Source organism: Vanessa tameamea, chromosome 21 (genome assembly GCF_037043105.1).
Source record: "Vanessa tameamea isolate UH-Manoa-2023 chromosome 21, ilVanTame1 primary haplotype, whole genome shotgun sequence".
Taxonomy (NCBI): domain Eukaryota; kingdom Metazoa; phylum Arthropoda; class Insecta; order Lepidoptera; family Nymphalidae; genus Vanessa; species Vanessa tameamea.
In genome coordinates, this window is record NC_087329.1 from 4,751,554 (window position 1) to 4,776,174 (window position 24,621).

A 24,621-nucleotide genomic window follows, 5' to 3' on the forward strand; every position below is an offset into this window, starting at 1 on the left:
AGTGATCACTAAACGTGGCCCAATTCCAAGTAATATGGTTTCTCTTCTAAAACTATCGTTTCAATCGTACTTATTCATTTTAATAAATGTATTTTAATATGTATTTTTTATATTTGCATGTTACTACAAGATAATTTTTTTCCTTAATCTAGCGCATTTTTAAGTTATGTAGAATTTTGTATAAAAATATTTACTACGTCACTTAATACATGTGTCTACATAGTTATATAACCTGTTCTGAAACTTATGTACTTTCAATATTAAGCAGGATATAATTGATCACGCACAATAATTTCAAATAATTCAGCAATCGTGTTGAACTTGTAAATTGGTTTGTAGTTCCCGCTATTATATCTACATTCAGATTAATCAATTGAGACCACAAAATATTGTTTCCAATTATTTCCTATTTGCGCGGTGCGAAATGAAATCTGAAATAAAATAAACAATGGTTGGGGTAGAATCGCAAAGTAATCTAAGAAATATAGATGGAATGCTATTTGGAGTAAAACCTTCATCAACATATATATTTTTTAATATATATTAAAATTGAACGCAGCTATTAACATAATAATAACTGGAAACACTATTTGATTAGTTATTCAAATAACATAATGATTTATTAAAACTAAAAGAAACCTAATTATTAGTGAAAACTGTGAAGTAAATTATAACTTCAAGATATTTCAACAGATACGTAGCACAACAATGTACAAATTACAAAAAGGAAACATTAATTACAATTAAACAGACTTTTGTAATAAAAGCCGACAACCTAATTTTAACTTTATTATTTTTAAATCGAATTAAGCTAGAGTTTATTACTTCAATTGAAATATATATGCATTCTTTTCTGAAAGCTTTCTCAAGGTCAACCCAGCCTTGAAGTAGACTTGTATTAGTTTTACCAGCGTTATACGGAAAACCGCTCGAATCTTTTGTTCAGCTTCATCTGTTATTTATAGGTCAAAACTTACAACAGCCACTTTCGACCAATTGTGCTGAAACTTTGAACACACTTTTAGTGCTGGTAAAAATATAATACCATTATTAGATAATTTAATTTAATAAAGTATGTAAAAGTATAAAATATTTTGAGGTCATTCTAATGTTAAATTTATAGTTATCTTATACAGATAGTGAAAAATCGTATGCAGAAAAAAGATTAGATACGTAAAATACACGGTTCGTACATTAATCCGATTAAAACTGACAATTTGGGGTCGTATAAGTTAATCGGTAATAATGTAGGAAATAAAAATAAAAATAATCACAATCCACTGCTGAATATAGGCCTCTCTCAAAGTTCGCCAATGCTCCCGGTTATCCGTCTTCCGCATCCATTCGGTTCGGGTAATATTGTTCGCAGTTGAAATATACGAAAATTTAGAGCCGGAAAAAGCATCACTGATTACAAATAATGCCAATCAAAAAATTAATTTAACATGACCTTATTAAGAGACACAAACGCAACAGACAGTAAGACATGAAGTTTATAAAATAAAAATAATAAAAAGTTGCGTAAACCCTTCTATACCACCGAAACAGATCTGTGCCTTAGTATTGTATAAACAAAACAACGGAAAAAATTATTCAAGATCTACTTATTAAAAAAAAAATTTGAACGATAAACAAAAGATAAAAATAAAAAGTAAAATGTTTATACAAATGTCAATCTACTACAACTTTTGAGATAAAACATCTAAGAACAAAACAAAATATCATATTTAATTTTAAAATAGATGCTCTTAATAATATTAAGTAACAACATCCTTTTCCACTTAACTTCATCGTGTTATTTCAACAAAACATTATTTTAAGTGATTCTTATAGATTCTTGGTATAAGAATGTTTTTTTTATATTCAACTTTGGGGCTGAAATGCTTTTAGTTTTGTGTCATAAATGGATCTCTACTGGGCAAAGACTGTCTCTCATATTGCGGAGAGGGCATGCATCGGCTGCTTGAGTGTGGTTTGATAGTTCGACTAGAGCAAATGTGTGTACTTAAATATATGATAAATATATATTTTTTATATATATAGAAATGTATAAATACCTATATCTAATTCTAAACTTTTAGACATTGCATTTATACGATTTCTACATTTCATGCTAACTGATAGCGGTCGAGGAAACGTATCGCTTGAGGTTTATTTTGCACTTGACAGCTGGAATGATCTAGAAAATTATACTTTTACTTTTAAGCTAGTGTTTTTTTTTAATTTATCTTGTATTATATATTATATCTTATAAAATAGAATACGTTTAAATCACTTGCAATTATATTTTCGGATATTAATTTACATTGAATACTTAACACTATTTTATTAAGTATTGACTATCGCTTCTTCGTAAATAAATGAATTTTCTAGAATTTTTTATGTGCACGCTGTTAATACAAGAAATAAAAAAAAATCAATAATTCCTGTTATCCGACTACACAGAATTAGCAATTTATTTGTGGGGCAATGTGTAGGTACGCCTTTACAACAAACGTCGTCTAAGAAAACGTTCAAAAAAATTTCTATTCTTTGTCTTTTTTTTCAGGTCTAAGGTGTTTCTTTCCGAACCATTGGTAGAATTTTAACAATCAATAAAAAAGTAATACTTCTATATTGAATAAAGATATTTGAATTTGTGGATATTCAAGTTTAAACAAATATTGTGGCTTTTAAAATTTAGTTTCGAACTGGTTTTCAAATAATTAATTTGAGCATTAGATCAATAGAGAACTTGGCGTAATAAAATTATATTTTGAGGTTGACATAACTAACTCTATATCAAATTTTAATTAAATAAAATATACTTGATAGAGGAATATTAAATATATCGCGTGTGGTTGATATTCTACCATTTCTCATCATTTACGCCACCATAAATACTTCAAGTGATTAAGTTTAATTCACCAAATAAAAAAAAAAAACTCAAAATAAGTTACGAGAATATTCGATGTTTGATTTATATTATATCTTTAATTTTTTAACGCTATTTTTTCCTAAGGAAAATAAGTGTATTTCATATGCTCAACAAAAAAATTATATTGACTAAAAACAATCTCTAAAATTTTATCAGTTTTGTGATCACGTCACACATCAGGCCAGGCAAAGGGCGTCAGTCGCGGGTTTCAAAATGATGCAATATCCTGCCTCATTAAATTTTTTGACAATAGACTGAGTACTAAAATGGGGAGCTTAATATAATGCGGTGGTAATTACAACAGCACTATATATGTGTACGTAATCTGTGTATATAATCTGCCTGTAAATGTACCACTGTTGGGCTAAGGCCTTTTATGGAGATGTTAACCTTTCAATTTTCCATATGTATGTATATCCACCAAGGATGCGTGTGGAAGATTTTTACCCGACAGATATAAGGTTTCCTCATGATGAGTTCCTTCACCACCCAGCACGTCAAGAATTATAAACTTAAATTAGACTCGTCAAAATTAATTAGTGCCTTTCCAGATTAAACTGGTAATCCTCGGTTCAGATTCACATCTTCTAGTCTCTGTCGCCTCGGCTCTGATATAATTTAAATAAAAATGAAGACTTAACAAGCTCCAACAAAATAATAAAAAAAGGTAAAACGAAAGTCCGAGAAACTATAATATGCCTTTTGAACTAGGTTATGAGTGTCAGGCCTTGACACATAAGTTAAAGCCTGCTTTATCAGGAACCCTCGCAAACCTTTAAGTATTCAAAAGTCGTTTGCTTCACAATTGAATGCAACAAGTTCTTAGAACATCTCATTTGAAGCCACACTTTTAATTTAAAGCTTTACTGTAACGAATGATCTTGCCAAAAGTTGATCAAGACGATAAATGAAACGCAATTTTGATTTGCATAATAAGCAAAATTCTGTTGCATTAGTACCGTAGTTATATATTTTATGTAAATATACTGACTTACGTAACCAGCGTAAGACATATAGTATAGATTTTTATGATATAGGTAGCCGGATGCCCAAATTTTCCTCCTGATGGTAAGTGATCACAGCCTATAGACATTAGCGCAGTAAGAAATATTAAACATTCCTTACATCGCCAATGCGCAACCAACCTTGGAAGTCAAGATATTATGTCCCTTGTGTAGTTACACTAGCTCACTCACATTTCAAACCAAACAATACTAATTATTGCTTGACGGCAAAATATATAATGAGTGGGTGGTAACTACCAAGAAGGACTTACACAAAACCCTACCACCAAATAAATATAAATACAAGAGACGATAACAGTACAAGATAAACAAAAATTAAATAAATGATCGTAAAACTAGTTTCCGCCCCCGGCTTTGACCACGTGTAAGAAGGAAAGATGTTAGGTAAGGTTAGGTAAAGATAGAAAGTAAGTCTAGGTAACCTATTAATTTATCTGAAACCCTGAAATCGTGTTGGTCAGTGTGTATAATTTTATGATGATCGTTTGAAAAGTTAAGTCGTGAAAGCGTTACAAACGAACAAACAACATCTCACTTTGGCATTAATGTTATTACAATAAGTTAGGACGTCTAAAACTAAAGTGCTAGGAACCTGCCCAATTAAGGGATTAAAGTAGGAACTGTCAATGTCTATGATAAGTATCTATATATTCGACAATACACCAGAGGGCATAGTGTGAGTAGTCTGTGCCGGAAGCCTTTACAATAATAAATACGTATTATATACAAAGCATTAAGAGATATACGAGACTAGAAATTCATTGTAATATTAATATAAAAGATATCTACAATAGTTCAGTGGGAGCGTCTTGATATTGGATAAATACAATAGTTGTGTAATACCATCGCAAAACGTAATTAATCCTGAAATGGGACTCGCCAGTTAACGGCATTGTTCAAATATGCATGAATTGCGTTCGATTAGATTTGTTTCAGCCTGAGAATATCCACTTATGCAATGAATACATTAAGCACATACTACATTCTCAAATAACGTACCTAGAGCGAAGCGTGCCGAATTTTAAAATAGGTTTAATAAGTGGCTAGGTTACATGCACCGAAGGAATTTTGAAGGCGGTTTTTTATATAATATATATATCTAATATCATTTTTGGATTGTATCCACTGATTAAAAGTAGGCTAGATACCAAAAGCCGTTCGACCAAGTTTATTTTGTGTTCGTGTAATTGTGCTGCTACAAACTGTAAATAATCTGTTAGGGTAGTGAATGAGTCAATGGATTTATTACCTACCGATTACTTGCCGGTGCAAGTAATTTTGTTCCTCAAATAGCTGTAAATAATTTTAAAATATTTATTTTGATTTTCAAGTATAGCTGAGGTTACATCATCGTACGTATAAAATATCTTCAGTCATTCTACAGTGCCTATTTTATAGAGACGTGAATTTGGATGTATAGTTTGATATTACACCCCATAAGATTGTAAGGAATAAAAAAAAAGTAGTAATTTTTTTATGTCTTAATCTCATTGTTAATTCTAGTATCTATTATATATCCCAGAAGACTTTGTTAGAGTTGGGTCTTTGTCGGAGGATTCTGCAGTATCAGTATATAGTATTATTAGTATTATATATTATTAGCGGTACATATATAAATCTACCCTTTTGAGTGCATTGACGATGTATAATTTGATGTCTGTTTAAAGAGGCAGAAAAAACTCTTTTATTATTAAGTGTTAGTTATTTTAAATCACAATAGTAGAGCAGGCTGGCAGACCACCAATACTGCCCATTAACATTAGGATTATTTCCCTTGTGTCTGTAGTTATACTCGTTCACTCACCCTTCAAACCACAACAAACAACCACCATAAGTACTACTGCTTGGCGCTAGAATACGTTCAGAGTGGATAGTACCTACACAGTCGGAATTGTACAGAGCTCTACCACCAAGTATAATTCTTAGCTCATTTAGTTTTACTGACAAAAAAATAACATCAACAAAGTCACAAACTTTAACGAAGAGGCTTACCTTAGCAATTTTATGCAACAGGGCAGTAGTCGAGCTGGTCTTGAAGAGGCCGAGTGCGCGGCGTCTGAGACCTTGACCGAGGCATGCTTCCACCGCGCCACAGAGTGCAGTCACCCCTCCACTTTCTTCATGAACAAATTTACGCGTAACAGCCTGCCATGTCAATATGCAATTTAACACCTATTTAAACCTCCTTAAATATAATCGTACAATTGATAAAAGTCATTTTTAAAAGGAAAATAAATGTTTCACTGTTCTAAAATTATAATTAACTTCTGTTCTGTTCTCTACAAATTGAGTACAATTTGTAGAGAACAGTATGATTGAAACTTTTAAATGAAATATAAAAAGTTCATCTTAAAATTGAAAAACGAAGCCATATACTTATAACACAATAAACTTAAGGTTTAATTAAACAAATCAAATCTATTCAAACCAAATTAAAATGCTGACTTTACTACAGTAAAGTAATTCTTTTTCTCGACGATGATATCACATATCCACTTTTCGAATCGATGGGAGCTTTATTTAATTGAATACTGTGTATCTGTCTGTCTACTAAATAGAATAAAGATTTTTTTTTATATTTTTATTATGGCTGTTGTCTTGTGGTTAATTATAAAAATTAAAAGATAATATATCAATCGCTCGAAACACGTTATGAATATATTTGAATACGAATAGCGCTGGATATACATCTGTGGCCCGGGCGGCAAATTTTCAGGAGGTGATAAATTACAAGGATGAGAAAAAAGAAATTTCCAGCTATCGTAAATGCTTTCCTAATCTTTCAAATAAATAATAATAAAAAAATTGTATAGTAAATTTTCTTCTGCTCGTGTATCGAAACTTTATACACTTTATCCAAAATTTCAATAACGGGGCGGGGCGCTAACGTAGAATAATAATACGACGTGAATACTTAACTATATACGAAATAATGTAGCACAACAACGGCAGATCGTAATAACATTATATTATTACTAGTTTACTACTTTTGTCCTAAACACTCAATAATATTTTATTGTAAAATTGTCGGAAGATAAAATCACATCTTACTCCAAATCTTTTTTCTAAAAACTTAACGATATCAGAAATTTTCACAAAATATATTTTAATAATAAATAAATATTACATGTAAACATGAATGTATATTAATTATACGAAAATATTCCACCCAAGGGCAAGGGTGAGGGTGGGGGTGAAAAAGGAGTGGATATTTATCGGATTTGTTCTTATTTGTATATTACTCGATATCTTCGCCCATTGGAAATTGATTGTAGTGCTTATTTTTCTCTTTTCGAAATCTTACAAATAATGTCTACAAATGCCTGGAAACTCATTACAATAATATATCCTTTTAAAAAAGGTTTTTATTATTTAAACGTTCACAACAGCACTAAACTTACTGTCTACTTCAAAAAAACAAGTTGTGGTTTTTTTTAATGTTTCGTATTTTTTATGATTTTAGCCCTATTTGACAAAAACTACATATTACTTAAATATTATTCTTGATTTTGTTAACCAATTTATTGTTGGAAAATAATTGATTACTTTTAAATAAAAAAAAAAGTTCGAAAATAATCGTCATGGCAAGGCGTTCATCAATGTTATATATATAAATAAAAACATTACATATTAAGTACCAAATATTATTCAATAATAAACGTATCTACCTCTTCCATCAACTGCTTAACTTCTTTCTTCACAGCAGCTATCAATCGATCCTTTTGTTCAGTGCTCGGGTCAGTTGACGTCGCGGGCATCTCCTCCGACCCACTTTCAACTGTACAAGAAAAATATATTAAATAAAACCAAATTAGTATACAATGGAACGAGCAGATAACACCCCCAGGGAGTCTATTTCATTTTCTGAGATAGAAAATATCCAATATGTAGCCTTAAGATTTTATCTATAACTCTGAATTTCATTAAAGTCAGACAACCGACCGATCGATTAAGGGCAAGGGTAATATCGAATGTTGTGATTCTTAGGCGATAATAAAGTCTGTAAAGGATTTATATTTTCAAAGAATAACAAAACCTTATTCGTTTATGTAACACATGAGTTTCTCCGCTAAATATTCTGTTAGGCACTAAGGAGTTCTTAATTGAATGTCCTTCATTGTAAAAGAGACACGTGGAGATCGCAACAATTTGAAGCCCGGACCTCCGTTTATGATCTGCGTATTCCACTAGGCGATCCCTACTTTTTTATAAAATGCAAAATATAAAACGCAAACTAAATCCCTCACAATCTTTTAAAATCCAAGTTAAAATCCCTTTGTAAGTCTCAAAGCATCGACTTCAAGGTAAGTACATAACGACATGATTATAAAAATGAAGTACGTTTCTTCTTAACGTTGAAATATGAAATTCTATTACCATAAAAACAATATTTAATTGTATAGTATGGGTCAAAGCGTAAAGTAAGTTACAAATACCACAATATATTCTTTTTATAATCATTGTATACAATATAGTACCTTAATTGCATAGGAAAGACGAACGAATAGTGACTACCCTGGTATAAATCTGTTTCAAAAATTTCATTCACAATGGCAGATAATATTATAAACTGACGCTTTTAAAATAAATATACCTATTTCATTGTAGCTTATAGATAACAAGTGCGGAAGGAATATAATATATTAACATATTTTTTTTGCTAATCGTCCTTTATACATATAATTTTTGTATTTAGTATATATTAATGAATTTTATTTATTATATTCCGGCTATCCTTATTTTACATAGCCGGACATATACGTAAACACCCCACCACACAGGGTACTTGTGTGTGGTTGTGTATGGTTCTGTATGGTCGTGTATGGAAATGATTATGATGTAGTTATATAAACTAAATACAAACTCACTCACTTATTGCAGTTTGTTAATAAAATCGTCTGTAAACTTTGTACCAAACAGACGAACAAAGAATAAAAGAATTGGTTCCTATATAGCAATATCATCCTTTATTAAGTGTATTTAATATTTATGAAGGTACATACGCAATTACACGTATTTAAAAAAACGGATTTAAGCTTAATGTTAAAAATAAAGATAGTAACAAAAATATACCAAATATGTATTATACTTTCTAAATCAAATCAAATCTAAATCATTTTTTGAAATATAGAAGCATTACACTTACATAATGATTGCTGATGGCATTTTGAACTTACTGGTATCCTGTTATAAAACCCGATTCATTATCCTACAAAAAGTTACGGACTCTATGCGGTCGGTACGTTAGTTAAATTTATCACACGGTATGTATTGTACTTAAATAAATAATTTAATCGTCTTCTCTAAATAACATTTCCTATTTACACTTTGCAGTTTGGACCAATAGTCTCAGGTTCATTACAATGTTTTTAAGAACGCATAAAAAAAATACGTGGGGCGACAGGTAAGATGTGTATTATCATAACAGTGGTATATAATTGTGACTGTATTATAATTGTCCAAGTCTCATTATATTAAAAAATTGCGGTAAACCTTATTATTTTATCCGAAAAGTCGAGTTAGGTAATAAAATATTAAGGTACAGAACAGTAACCCTTCCATCTGGTGCATCCTGGGCATGGTACTGTATGTTCATGCCATGAGCAAAGCAAGACCATGTCGAACGAGTGATGCGACGTTAATGTCATTTAGTTCAGTCCTGGTACTTCTATGTGATATATATACTTCTAATGTGGCCAATGCCTTCGAGAGTCTTCCCTGAGAGACGATCAGGGGGCACTTCGATACTACGGGATAACCTACTTATCTCATGAGGCTGTAGCAGGTTCTCTGTCAGGGGGCGATGGACTATTAGTCCAGCGTTTGGTAGCCTGCATTATTCCATAGGGATTGACTGGTTCTTACAAAACCAAAAGAAAAAGATGTGGGTGTTGTGCTACCCGGATAAAAGCGCACCGGGCTGGGGTAGGACGGAACGGGATGTATGTAGCTTCCAGGAGACAGCCGGGCTGGTGGAAGTTGAAAATCACCGCTCCAAGTCGTCCCAACGTCCAACCGATCCTGGAAAGATGTTCGAGCCTCGGGCGGCTTTGTACAACTCAGGCCGAGGCTTATCAATGCCGCTACGATCGTGGGCCGCCTCCTACCCAACGTGGTAGGGCCAGGAACACTGTGCCAAGGTTTACGATACACCTATTTGGGTCGACGCTCTTACCGCCGGCAACAGTCCTCTTCTGTGGAGACCGCGAAAGTCATAACGGTGACAGCGATACAAGGCTACCGCACAGTGTCGTGGACGTGGAGGTGGAATGAACCAGAGCTCCGGCATATCAAGCCTTGATTCATAGGTGAATATTCCGGTGCACACAAAACCGGGCCCACATAACCGCCAAAAGACTTTTTTCCGTCGGAAAAAAACCGCAGAATCCGTGTGGCGGATTCCGATTCCACCAGGAAGCCAGACACCTTTTAAAAGTTTCTCCTAAGTAATACTCAATATATTCTTGTTAAATATATAAATTAAATTTTTATTAATTTAAAATTAAGTATATTCTTTTATTGTTCTAATAAAAATAATAACACGTAAGCCACTTAACTTATATTATTTTTCATTGCACCAGCAATTGATAACGGGCTTAATCGCATTCAACGATTACCTATCTACAAACTTATAACTAGGAGAGCAATGAAATGTGAAATTAATTGCTTCAATAAAGTACTCGCTTCGACAAATAAGATTCTAGGTCCGTTAGAAAACAAATTTATTTTTCTAAGCCATGTTAAACCGAACTTGGATACAGGGATACTAAGATTAATGACTTAGTACGCGTCAGCTGCTCTCGGCCTTACGAAAATCTTAAAGGATACCAAATATCCTTAAAGATATTAATCATGTTTTTGCCCATATATCATTTGTATTAAAACATGCGAGAGCTATGATATTACAGAGATATATGATCAAGCATTTTCGTATAAATAATAATTAATCATATTTCCCAACGCCATCTTCTATCCATCGTTATTTACTCTTAAATATGTCAGAAGGAAACTCTTATTTTACAAAATATAAATATATTTTGATTAAAGGTGGATAAGTATCGTACTACAGTAATTTATCGTTGACTTTACTTAATTATTTATATTATTAATGAAAGCCTGTGAAATAAACAACAGCTTTACAAATATTTGTGTATGTAACCGTATGAATACCCGTATATACAAATGCATGAAACTTTATCGTCGAACATAAAACACTTAAACGTCACATGGTCGTACTCGCCCACAACCGCCGTTATCATTTATGTCAAAGCGATGTTACACTCCAGCAATTAGAATGCCCTACAAAACGTGGCCTTACTCTATTACCATAATATTTACATTACAATAAAAATGGAATGTATGCCAATTTATATATATTTTTTTTTTGTTTTTAATTTAACATATACATACCTTTATTTTGAGCGGCCATTGTCGTTAAAAGCCGACCGACTGTATCGCATTATTTACGCGAAGAACCACACATATCTCACTTATCTCGATTTTATTATTCCGAACCGCACAGAACGCGTTTACAATCTCACTGATGGTTGAAAATGGCTTGTTTAGTGGAAAAATCGATGTCGCGCCGCGCGCAGTCGGCTGCTAGCAGTACGTAAGTGAATAGGTCCTGAAACAGCGAACATAACTATCGTATGATACTCTACCTACTCTGAAATTCGGGCACGTACCGAACAAAAAATATTTGATTGGCTAGATTGTGAAGCGTGTTGTTTAAAACTCTAAGCTATACATATGCAATTTATATTAATATAATCCTATCCTATATTTCCTTTTAAATTTTTATTATGACCATGCGGGTCTCAAGCTACGTATGTGCCGAATTTCAGCACGATCAGGTGCAATGTAAATGTAGGACGAATAATAAAAACAAATACACGTTAATACAAAACTTATTTCGTCATATTGATTTAATTTAAATGTGCTTGTGTTTATACTTCGAGGGCTTCGTAATAATGGACGCTAAGGGAAAATTTCTTTTTTTCGTTTTTTGCTGCTATACAATAAAATAATTAAAGTTAAAAATATTTATATAAGTATATATCTCTACATATATTTTTATTATTTGATCGAAATAATAGCAGGGCTATATAAAGGTATGTAAAGGGGAATATAAAGATGACATTGGATGGATAGGCATAATTAAGTAACAATCATCAATATATAATATGTTTAATTTAGATAAGTTGGGCATTTTATAAGTTGGTCAACTGTTAGACATAAAAAATTGCTTATGTCTTTCCTTGGACTACAAGCTTGCTTCAAAACAAATTTCATAAAATTCGGCTTAAGTGGTTTGGCCGAGAAAGAGCAACAGACAGACATTGCTACTTTCGCGTTTTTAAAATAATTATCGAAGTATACATTCAGTATTAATAAAAGGATTGTAACTAGCTTTTATATTTTAATAATGAAGTAATAGTTCTATGTATGTATTTTTTTGAGTTTTATTAAAACAAATAAATATTATATGATAATCCCCTTGTGAGTACTACCAGTAACTATATTTTTCGGGGTGTTTCTAGTTGTAATCTTCACAATCAGGCGTAATTAATGTGTTTCAAAACTTTACGACCTGTACAAACTTAAAAGTCACCACAGTACATATATTTTGATTAAAATGAAATTTGTTTAATATTTTATTCACATTTTTATTTATCCTTTATAACTATCCATTTGTTATAAAGCCCCTAGACACGAAACATGTTATACCTACCTACTTAAACCTAGTCATTATATCAGTACCATAAAATAATACAAGAGTATTAAATATAAGAATATTGCCTATATGTACCTAAATTACATAATATTATTTTACAAAGACAAACCACTTTTTCTCATTCAAAAAAAAAAAAATCACACTCTCAATATTATTTCATTCTTTATTTAATGGAAAATGTGATATTATATAACATTCTATTAATAACTCTTTCCCTGTCCTGTGTATCTTTAACATATGATTCGTGCTTATTGTTTTTTTTTTAGATATAGATCTAAATGGATAGGGTGGATTTATATCCATAACTGTGGTTTAACCGTTGAGTCAGCTATTTGGACATGGAACCCGAAAAAGTTTGTGCATTTTTTACATTCTTACGTAAAGGGTTACACGGTACAACGAGGGTGGATATTAAATCTGCTTAATATATGTGATATTTGTATTTTGCATTAAATTTATAGACGTTCGAGACTCGAAAAGGTTATGTGGCTATTGAGTAAAACCACGCAAAACTTAATATGATGAATGAATGAATGTAAGTACTGTAATAAACCAGGTTTTTGTATATTATCGATAAAACTTATCAATATCTTAATCGAGCGATTATATTTATACTTAATCAGATACTACTATACCAAAATAAAAGTTTAATGCAACCGATATTATTTATAACTCTTAAGTCCAATATACTTTAAGGATTTAAAACTTTAAACATATTATATTTTCTGTTTTTTAACCTGTTGTTTAATATCTTTATTCATCCGCTGTATAAAAAATCCCATTAAAAAACTGAATTACACTTTTTGATAATTCTTACAATGATACTTTATAATATCGTTTAATTTTAATTCATTACTTAAGCATGACTCACCTTTTTGCTATTTTTTTAACTTAGTTCATAAAACTCTAATAGCCCGTTTACGATTTTTTATTTTATATTGCTGTCATATATGACTGCGATTAAATCTAATCATTTTATTTTCTTTAACCGCGATATTGCAATAATTAACCTAAGATTAATTATATCTTTTTATACACAATCACTGATAATGTAACAATAATAAATACCTTAAGGACATAAAACTAAAAATAAACTAAATCATATCTTTTTAAAGGCTATACTTTCACATTATTTTATTATAATATAAGATTATATACTCCTTCTATAACACATTTAAAATGCCTGGTAAAACATACAAAAATGATTCATATTAAATAAACACGTCAAATTTGATTATAACGATAAGTAACTATTACTATAAGAAATAATTATCACACAAAAGGAGGATGTCTGGTACTCTGCCTTTTTCACTTTGGTTTTCAAAATATGGAATTTTTATAGCTCAATTTAACCTATCAGCATCATCTTCTTCCATTCTGTAATTAGTTTGTTTTTATACAATATTCAAAATGTATTCACAAATTATTAGAAGCTATATTTTACCAAAACTTGTTCAACGGCTAATAATTCTATAACTATTAAAATTGGTAGACCCTGAAGCTTAGAATAATATTTATGAGTAAGTATACAACTTTGATTACTAAAATCATTTCTTAAATCTGTAGTAAAACATATTGCATCAAAAAAACACAGAATTGATCTAAAGGGTGGCTGTCTGGATTAATACCTTTACCCTATTAAATAGGAAAGAATGACTCAAAATGTCAGTGTCATGATTTTCAGAAAAGTCAATAATATTTCGTAAATGATAAACACACAAAGTACCTTTAAATACACAGTAAATAATAAAGTTTCATTCAAAGTAACAAAACATGAAGGAGACGAAAATGTGTACTCATTTATCGGGTGGCCGATTGAACGTCGCAATACTGCAAGAAACGATGAGAAAAGAGTTATTAAATCTTCTACAAATATGCGAAGGAAAAAAAGTAAATTAATTAAAATTATAATTATGAGATTATATTCAATAATTTAAAAAAAAAATCTGACCGATAATAATTTCAGGTAATCATTTGGGATGAGTGGCTTGCTGGACCAGTTGGTCTCGTAGCTCAATATTCAGTGTTGAAGGAACACGAAGTAGCTGACATGTTTCCTCTCAGACCAGGCAGTCTGCCTACTATATCTGTCAATCACATCATATTTATTGCTCGGCCTAAGCTTGTACTAATGGATCTTGTTGCAGATTACATTCTTTCTTTAAGGTATGTAATCTATTTAGTAAAAAATAAAATATAAACACTGTATCTTGGTGACTTTATATGGAGCGAGAAGTGGCTTAACGACCAGATTCAGACGTCGTATCTGGCTTAACGTATATAACTATTTTCATTATGAACACACATTTATAGTCCAACTCCAGTAGAAAATTAAGTAAAAAAAGATGATTGCCTGAGGATCCAGGAAGCGAAACCCTATATTGGTGAACATAATAAGTACACATATGAAAGATATATTATTACCAACTTTTTAAATTAATTAATAGTTTTTTTTATTTCATTTGGACAAAAAATAACTATTCACCACAATTTACAAATAAAACATGAGTAATAATCCTACAGAAAACTGGTAATATCCCAATTATTAGCTATGAAAATTTCTCCTACAACATTCAGGTTTTCTAACAATGTTTTTCTTCAACATGATATACCAGACAATTGTAAACAAAAATATCTTATCAGCAAGCTTGGAATCCACAAAATCCAGTAAAAATTCACTTTTACAACGTTATAATGTAATGATATTTGTGTTACATAGGTCAAAGCAAAGTTCACGAGTTGAATTTCATCTCTTCTTTGTGCCACGAAAGAGTGAACTTTGTGAAAAACATCTGAAAAACCGAAGTGTATTAGCCAATCTTTCACTCCAGGAATTCAAGTGTGATATATTTCCCTTTGACAGTGATGTTATGTCTCTGGAACTCCAAAATGACTTCAGGTAAGGTAATCATAATAATCTGCTTATTTTATAGTATATATTTGTAGTAATATTATAAATGCGAAAGTAACTCTTTTTGTCAGTCTGTATGTTGCTATTTCATGGCCAAACCACCAAATAGAATTTGATGAAATTTGTTAGGAAGCAAGCTTGAACTTGCCTAATACCTGACAACCACCCCCTAAGCACCACCAAAGCCACAATCAACAACTAATAGTTGTATAAACTATGTTGTACTAAAATAAATATATTTATAAAAGTATAGGCACTTGATAATATCTAAAATATTCTTATTGTCATATTTAAATCATTTATATTGACTTATTTACTTAAATATTTTGATTTTAGAGAAAATTATTTGGAAGGAGATCCCACATGCTTGTACAATGCAGCACAAGCAATCCGCACTATACAGCATTTGTATGGTATAATTCCGAGAGTTTATGGAAAAGGGCAGGCTGCTAAACAAGTATGGACTTTTTTTTTAGATACATTCAATAACTATTTTAGCTAAGTTTCATTGTTTTAGCTAAGAAAGTGTTTTAGCTAAGTAAGACATTTGATGGTGACTAGTTAGTTATCTACAACCTTAGCACTGAAGTAATTCTTTCACTGTCAATGTGCCTTAACTAACCTAACTAACTAACCATGGGACTAATGATGTAATGTCCCTACAATTTTATAATCTCATCCAAACTTTTTGGTAAATTATCATTTTTGAATACTGTCTGCATAATACTCTACCCATAGAGTATTATAATTACTATTTTTTATGTCATAAAAAATATATGCCTTTTTTTATAAAAGAGAAGTCAAAGTGATCACCACTGCCCATTGACATAGCCACTGTAAAAAATATTAACCATTTCTTAATCTTTGAAACTAACTAACTACTAATTGTACAAAAATTGTATTTTGTCTATTATTTTATAGGTGTGGGACCTCCTTTGTCGCCTGAACAAAGAAGAGCAAGGCACAAGTCCGCGGGGCGTCTCCACGGCTTGTATCGACCAGCTCCTGCTCTTAGACCGTGCTATAGACTTCACTAGCATTATGTCTACTCAACTCAACTATGAGGGATTAATTGGTAAGAATGTTTGTTACTAAATAACGCCAACACGGCTGTACCGATCTGAAAATTTGCCACAGAGGTATTATAGTCTGGAATATCACATAGGTTACTTTTCGTCCCGTAAAAATGTATCTAACACCTGCAATACATACCCCTTCATATACCTCGTTGAAGCCGCTGGTGTTAACTATATTAAAAAAATTATAAACTTTCTATTCAAATTTTAATGACGATTTATTTAATCTCTTTTTTTTTCCACTTAATATAGATGAGCTATACGGTATAAAGAGCACAACAGCAACATTCCCCGGTCACAAGTTCGTGAGCCCGGACGACGCGAGTCCCGAAGTGACCGCGCGTGAAAGGAAACGCATAATACTTAACTCCGGTGAGGAACTGTTCACAGAACTAAGGGACTGTAATTTTACCGCGGTAAGTGTCTGCCTGTCATTTACATCCCTTGCTTTTTCTGATAGAGTTTAAGAAAGAGAGAACTTTCTGATTGCCAAACAGGACAAAATTAAAGAAAAATGAGTATGTGGCGAAAAAACCTCAGTTCCCTTTACCTTGGTAAAATACGCATAATCAATAAACATTTAATTTTACAAACAATAACAGATAACAAATGAGCAATTTTACATTGAATTATGAGCTATTTAGTAAATATACATAATAACAGTAGTACTGTTACGTTCCGGTTTGAAAGGTAAGTGAGCCGGTGTAACTACGGGCATAAGGGACATAACATTTTAGTTCTCAAGGTTGGTGCTGAAGTAAGAAATGGTTAATATTTTTTAATGCGCTAATGTCTATGGGCGGTGACCACTTACCATCAGATAGCTTCCCATTTTCCCGTCCGCTTACATTAATCATAAAAAATAAATTGCATAACCTCAATAGCGTTGCAAGCAGTACTTATAAGTTCATTCCATAAGGTTCCATCCTATTAGTTTACGATTTTTTATATTTTAGTTTTCTCTTATCTTAGGTTGGAGCTGCTTTATCAAAGAAAGCTCGCGTTATCAAGACACAATTGGACGAGAGACACAACGATAAATCTGTACAGGAAATAAAACAATTCGTGTCGCGCTTACCACAAATGTTGGCCAATAAGCAATCATTGGCCGTGCATACCGCGATTGCAGAATACATTAAAGAGGTACATATTAGTTCTAGAATGTTCTGTTTATAGTGATAGGTTTTGGTTTGTTTATATTATGTAAAATATTTATGAAATTAAAGAAAACGATTTAGCTAGTATAACACTCAAGTGATAATAAATGTCATCCTCCCAAAACAAGCCATTAAATTACTTTAATTGAAATTTTCGAAGAGAAAACAGATATTTTGTGTGAATCAAAACTTCATCTAACCCAATGTCATTTACGTTACAGAAAAACAACTTTATTTGTTATCTGTTCTTTGACAAATGTGACCAGCCAGCTACTGACGAGTTGGGTTTCCTTATTTTATGGGCTTTATTGATTACTTCAACTGTCGAATCACCTCATTGCTAATGACATAAGAGCATAGCCCTCTCCATAACTTGTTAGATGACCTTGACCCAATGAGCCAGGCTTTGGTTTATGCTTTGTACTTTTTCATGAAGCATTATTTCTATCAGCATTTGTATAATTTAATAAAATTATTTTACAGACTACAGATTCATTTGAATTTCACGATACAATACAATGTGAAGAGGATTTTTTAAACTGCATTGATAATGAAAAAGTATGCCCGTTTATAGAAGATCTCATTGCTCAAAAGGCACCCTTAACTAAGGTAAAAGAATATATGTTTTATATTTATAAAGGAATTTTAGATGACTTAAAACATATCGTACAAAAAGTTTTTGTTGTCTACACCAAATATTATTAGGACCGTGGTACGCGACAATGTTCACTGTCGTGCCAGAAAAACAATCGCTTGTTTTTAATAAAATAAATAATAATGTCTTACGATTTAGAGTATCTTGTATTAATTATTTTTTAGTAAAATCGTTCAAAGGAAAACTATTTGAACGCTTTTTATATAAATATAGTTCTTATACACAATTATTGGTACTTTATAAATATTATGTAAAAACATTTTTTATAAATAGCAATAAAAATATAAAATTTATCGTTATTGTAATATAGTACACAGTGATAATAGTCATCAAGATTTTTTTTTTTTTAATTTAAAACTTGCAATAACTAAATATTTTACTCCACTCATAGTTTTCTTTTTAAATGAACAATAAGAAATGCATACGAAAGTAAGTTAAAGTAAGCATTTCTCGAGCACGACTCGTTTTTCAAATTCATTTTGGTCATAATGTATGATAAACTAATCCAAAAATAAATTCTATGTCGCTGCTAACAGTACTTAGTTACAGACGTCAATTAACGTCATACGGTGCTCCATCACAAAAGGTCCAATTTTAAGTGCAAATGGAACGAATAGTACATCCTAATAAAATAAAAATTAAATAGAAGTTTCATATTTAATGTGAGTATAATGAATACATAAAATACATTCTAGGTTCTTCGATTGATCTGTCTTCAGTGTGTGACTGGATCAGGTTTAAAACCAAAAGTATTAGAATATTACAAACGAGAACTCGTTCAAGTATATGGACTTAATACTTGGCTGACTCTCTGCAATCTAGAGAAGTGTGGTCTGCTGAAACCACAGACCGGGACCCGACAGTACGCTGTATTAAGAAAGGTAAGTTTACTTCTTCTAATTTAGAAAATACATTTTGGAGCTGATTTGACTTCGTTACTGCAATTTGATGCGTTATATATGTGGCAGACTTTTATCCGACACGGACTTCCTCACAATGTTTACATTCACCATGCAACTCGATATAAATTATAAACACTAAGGACGTGCGAATAACAACAATGATGTTCTGAATTTAAACCGGAGATCAGAACATCTGTTGGAGATTTATTTCCAACTTTTAAGTACTATTAGATGTAATTGATTGCATCGTTATAACACTAATAATTTATTACTTCCAGACTTTACATCTCACTGTAGATGAATCGGATCTAGATGCAAAGGAGAAGAGTTATCTCTCGAGCAAATATATACCTTTGACAGTACGTCTTAGTGAGCACATTGCAAAAAATAAGGGATGGACAGGTAATGATTATTATATGTTTTTACAATCAACCATCTGCTTGGTTACCATACAGTAACATTGACCCAAAATATAATAACCTTTTTAAGCATTTTTATATTTAATATGATATGCATATTAATACTAATATCTAATTATATACTGTGAGTAATTTTTTACTTTCTCAACGTACATCTGGCAGGAATTTTGTAGACCAAGCTTATAAGTCTGCAGATTAAGTTCTGGGAACTTTAGTCATGGAAAAGTTATTGGGTTTTTCTATCAAAAAGTTCTCATTACCTAGACTGCAATTTAGCTATTTTTAAGTTAGGAAGTGTTTACACACCTGTGCATTCGAAACCGTCTCCGGTTTTATCAGATGCCCTTCCCATCGGATCATGAGAGTGACACACCTGTGCAGTTTGATATCCTCTTTCCAATTGAGTTGATCTTGTCAGACACACCAATGGTCAAAATTCTGGCTGTATGACGTCATACACCTACAAAATAAGACTCGAAAACGATTACAAAAAAACATAAATGTATATTATTTTAAATGATAATAATATTATAAATAACTGGTTACTGATTAAATTTTATCAGAGGTTTAACAACTGGTATTACAAAAATGTCCCAATTATTCCTTTGACGTTATGACTCATGTAACATGATCAAATAAATGATGACTTGTAATTTTATCCTCATTATGTAAATTTACTAATTAAGCTACTTAACGTTGTAGTCTAAATTTTTTTTTAGGTATCGCAGATGTATTGGGCTCGCTGCCCGGTCCAATACTAGATGAACTACAGAGTCTGCAACCTCGCATGATCCGACGCAACTCCATATCAAGTGAAAATTCTTCGTCTATAGAAAACCCAAAAGTTATCCTAGTCTTCTTTATTGGCGGTTGCACATACCATGAGATATCCGCATTGAGGAGCATCAGCCAACAAGAAGACTCCAATGTTGAATTTGTAGTGCTCACAACTAAATTAATTAATGGCAACACTTTTATTGAAACTTTAATGGAAGCTGAATAATCTGTGTTCAATTATAATTTTTTTATTTAAGAATATATTATAAAAAAGTAATAAATTATTATTTTATAGTTGTTCATGTAACTACAACTAAGACAAAAATAAATACATCTATGAAAAAGTATTTTGCATTTTAATTATTAAAACATAACTTGACTTATTAAAATGAAAAGATTAATTTAATTTATCTATGTCATAAAGATAGATAAATAGATAAAAACAAAACCATTGTGAACCATGAGTTTGGTTTATTAAAATTTCATATTATTTAACTTGCATATAATATAAATTTTAATTTGATCAGTTTAAATAAACTTACAAATATCTTGCATGCTTACTTGTCTATATATTACATTATTAAAGCTTCAGCGTAATAAAAATAATTTTCACACACCAACGGTAATTGGACTTGACTTTTCTCATAAATATTCATTGCTTGTGTACTTTGTGATGTTCTTTGGTGGTGCTATATTGACACCGAATTTTTTCGCTAAATCTAATAATTTCTCATTTTCATAACCAACCTCTTTTTTGTAGTTTTTCAACATGAGTGGCATTACTGTATCCAATATAAACCTAAAATTCTTCTGAGCGTAGCTCGTGTCATTACCCACAGAACACATAAGGCGTGAATTAAATATAGCATATATACATTCATCGACAACATCCATCATATCCTTTGTAACAATTTTTAGGCCAATATTTTGTATAGTTAGAATTGACTGCGCAAACCAGATGGTACTACTTGATAAGTCCACCCACGTTTCATTTATAACATACCTAACTAAGGACAGGCCCAGATTTTCCATTTGTAATACGAATTTATTGACTCCCGCTTTTGTATGCATATTAACTGGGGTCCACTTGTCTTCTATTACCTTGGTCTTCATTGAATCCATAATTTTTTCCTTGTGTTCTCTCATTGTTTTTATTATTGGCATTCTTAAACAGCTATTCATCTGAAATCTTAAATCTAAACCAAACTCACAAAAAAGATTACATTGCTCTCTCAAACTTTGTGCACACTCTAAGACTGATTCTAAAGCACATTGTGGTGTAAACACTTGTTTAATAATTTGACTCATTAGAATTCTAAGTTGCATACTAGCCCACACTATAAAAGCACTTAATTTATTTTTAGGGAATAATGAAATAAATTCTGTTAAGGCATCACTCAGTGAACAGAAGAACACTTCTCCCACTTGTTTCACATAGCTATGGATAGAGCCCTCGAGCTGTACCGACTTAACGTGAGCTCTGACTGTGTGACTACATATGTCTAGAAACAGTTCACAAGCTTGACTAGTCATGTTAAACTTATTGAGTATTAAAACTGGGTGACGTGAAGAACGCAAACCCCCTCTTGGACTCCAGTTATGAGTGACGTCTAGTTCTTTAAGTAAAATTTCAGTCAAAGCTTTCTGTTTCTGCTCAATCTTTTTTAAAATGTCGTCCCTCTGTGGATGGTTTATAAATTCTTCTGTACTTAAAGTCTTTTGAGCAGACAACATCAAGTCATAAGTTTTTTGAAAATGTCTCTCCACAATTAAAACATCTAACTCCTCAGTAACATCAGCTAGCCAATCAGGAAGAGGCGTGACTTGTGGAGAGGGTATCTCTTCCACAGAAATACTAGGTGATTCTAAAGATTCGTGTTTAACCTTCTCTTGTGAATCCTTTTTCTTTTGTTTTGAATTTTCTTTTTCAATATGCATTTTTTTCGCTATGTCAAATTGATCGAGCCAGTCTTTTTTTATTGCTAAACTGTTACATTGAAACACTCTAGTGTCAGGAAAAGCTAGAACTTTAAATGCTTGCCTCACAGTACCTAAATCACGCACATTGACTACAGCTAGTGTACTAATAGGGTAACAAGTTTGATATTTGTATCTCATTGGCCCACGTCGATTTGAAATCCAAGAGGTTAACATAAGGCAGTCATTGAACAAATAAACATGCATTCTCTGTAAAGCAGTGTTCTCTTCAGCATCAATCTCTAAGAGGTCACCCTCATGCAACAAATGTCTTTCTGGAACATCCAGTAAATTAATGCAACTTTCAACCTTTTCAGATATCAAAATTAGCTTATTCTTGCGTTCTTCTTCAGCTCGATCGGCTTCTAAGTCATGATTATCGAGTGACTCTCGCGATAACGTATTTTCATTGCCTAAAATCGAAGCTTGAGATAATGTTGTAAGAACAATTCGTTGATCACTTAACAAATGCGAGAGTTTGTACATTTCAGTTTCTAAGTGGGATATTTCCGTAGCAGTCTCGATGAATTGCATATAGTTTTCGTAAACATTTTTCTTCAGGGCACTTGCGGTTTCTTCAGCTAAATTTTTGATTTTCTCCTTTTGCTGGGCTAGCTCCTCCCCTCCGACACATGACTTTGCCAACTCTTTTACGTATCTTTCGGGTACAAATTCTGGTACCGCGAACTTTTCCATGTTAACGTCTGACATGGTTTCGCATATATATTTACAATATCGATAAATAATTTATAATAAAAAAACACTGTATCTCACATCATTCGATAATCGAACGATAGGACGTATCAATCATCAAATCAACCCATCAAATGTCAAATTACGTTTCGTAACTGCAAATATCTATTGTGTCAGTTGTCACAGAGCCTAATGTCACATAGCGTTTTATTTTACACGAGTTAATAACATTTTTGCTGACTACCTTTGATCTGCCTACTTACTGAAATGATGCAATCCAAAACACATGGCCTAATTATATATAAATATTATATTTATTTATTATGCAGCAGCCCTATTTCGATTTCCTTCTATTAAAACCGCTATAGACATCGAAATTCTAAATTTACCGTTTACACTGAAATCGTAGCTTACGTCAATGTAATTATTAATAACTTGCTATATATTTAGATATCGGTAAACCTGTAACTTACGATTTATACGAACCTTTATTGAATAATATTTCGAGTAGTATTTATACATAGAGAAATGAAATTTTTACCAGTTCATTTTGATAGAATAGAATTATATTACGTAAAGTTATATTTTATTTATTTTAAACAACTCTATCAGCATTGCGTACGTAATTATTTTTACCTAATGTTTTTAGGCTTAAGATGTATAAATTTAGCTAATATTTACACATATTTTTCAGTACCTACATTGTTACAAGTTTTTATGTGAAACTTATCACTTGTCCGGAAGTGTGTAATCAAATCTTGTAAGTTAAATTTAACCCACTTCCCCTTATCCTATGGATCTGAATTTTTATATGATGGTTCAGTTTCGATTAAAATGGTAACCATGACTTAATACTACTCCTAGGATTTGCTCAAGGCGAAGGAACTCCTCAATAACTTAACAGTACCTATAGATGCAAAATTACCATGTTTCACCATGACATGACTGCCTTCATAGTACACATAATGCAGGGTACTACTGTCAGCAATACTTTTGTCTATAGCCTATTCCAATGGAAGTAGGAAAAAAGATAAACAAAACTTAGATTTACGTATTCATGCGTAAAGATAAGAATAAGAGGTGATGAGTAATATCTATTTATAATACAACACTATTGCACTTAACTACTTATATACACTTTAATTTTACTTCCAAAATTCCGATAACAGTTTCGTCGCTTTTTCCGCAAATCCATAGTAAATATCATAGATTAATCAAGCTCTCAACCAATTATATCGCATCACTTTGCTGTCAAATGTTGTTTATTTGGCTTTTTTTCATGTTATGGTTGGAGTAGAGTATATATAGGCTCAAAATTCTTCCTACCTCACTTTAGTTCTTCGATTGGACTAGACTTTAAATAAAAATATTCTTA

General features: G+C 31.7%; 3 protein-coding genes across 5 annotated transcripts in view; 1 reads left to right on the forward strand and 2 right to left on the reverse strand.

The window, feature by feature from the left end:
* The window catches only part of LOC113404638 (small G protein signaling modulator 2-like), a 48,067-nt gene extending 36,502 nt beyond the window's left edge, over nt 1-11,565 (reverse strand). For 2 of the 3 annotated variants that reach the window (XM_026645586.2, XM_026645587.2), the window contains exons 1-3: nt 11,353-11,565; nt 7,611-7,720; nt 5,935-6,087 (exon numbers count right to left, since the gene is read on the reverse strand). In XM_026645586.2, the coding sequence (XP_026501371.1) occupies nt 5,935-6,087; nt 7,611-7,720; nt 11,353-11,371 (282 nt within the window). In that variant the 5' untranslated portion in view covers nt 11,372-11,565. The remainder of the gene's footprint in view (nt 1-5,934; nt 6,088-7,610; nt 7,721-11,352) is intronic. The other variant, XM_026645588.2, reaches the window with a different exon arrangement.
* Nucleotides 11,566-14,363: 2,798 nt separating this feature from the next.
* Nucleotides 14,364-20,923, forward strand: LOC113404589 (vacuolar protein sorting-associated protein 33A). Its single transcript, XM_026645519.2, has 11 exons — nt 14,364-14,569; nt 14,646-14,845; nt 15,399-15,578; nt 15,927-16,047; nt 16,512-16,665; nt 16,919-17,082; nt 17,639-17,809; nt 18,307-18,432; nt 19,174-19,359; nt 19,659-19,782; nt 20,519-20,923. The coding sequence occupies exons 1-11, from the start codon at nt 14,453-14,455 to the stop codon at nt 20,800-20,802; spliced, it is 1,827 nt and encodes a 608-aa protein (XP_026501304.2). The 5' UTR covers nt 14,364-14,452; the 3' UTR covers nt 20,803-20,923.
* Nucleotides 20,924-21,027: 104 nt separating this feature from the next.
* On the reverse strand, nt 21,028-23,398 carry Exo84 (Exocyst 84). The gene has a single exon (XM_026645518.2). The coding sequence runs from the start codon at nt 23,262-23,264 to the stop codon at nt 21,219-21,221; it is 2,046 nt and encodes a 681-aa protein (XP_026501303.2). The 5' UTR covers nt 23,265-23,398; the 3' UTR covers nt 21,028-21,218.
* Nucleotides 23,399-24,621: the final 1,223 nt, after the last annotated feature.

Excerpts from the sequence above, each read along its gene's own strand:
- LOC113404589 (XM_026645519.2), top strand. The coding sequence starts at position 14,453 with ATGAAGGAGACGAAAATGTGTACTCATTTATCGGGTGGCCGATTGAAC. Across the intron at positions 14,846-15,398 it reads GATTACATTCTTTCTTTAAG|GTCAAAGCAAAGTTCACGAG; the intron begins GTATGTAATCTA and ends TGTGTTACATAG. Across the intron at positions 17,083-17,638 it reads GGGACTGTAATTTTACCGCG|GTTGGAGCTGCTTTATCAAA; the intron begins GTAAGTGTCTGC and ends CTCTTATCTTAG.
- Exo84 (XM_026645518.2), bottom strand. The coding sequence starts at position 23,264 with ATGTCAGACGTTAACATGGAAAAGTTCGCGGTACCAGAATTTGTACCC.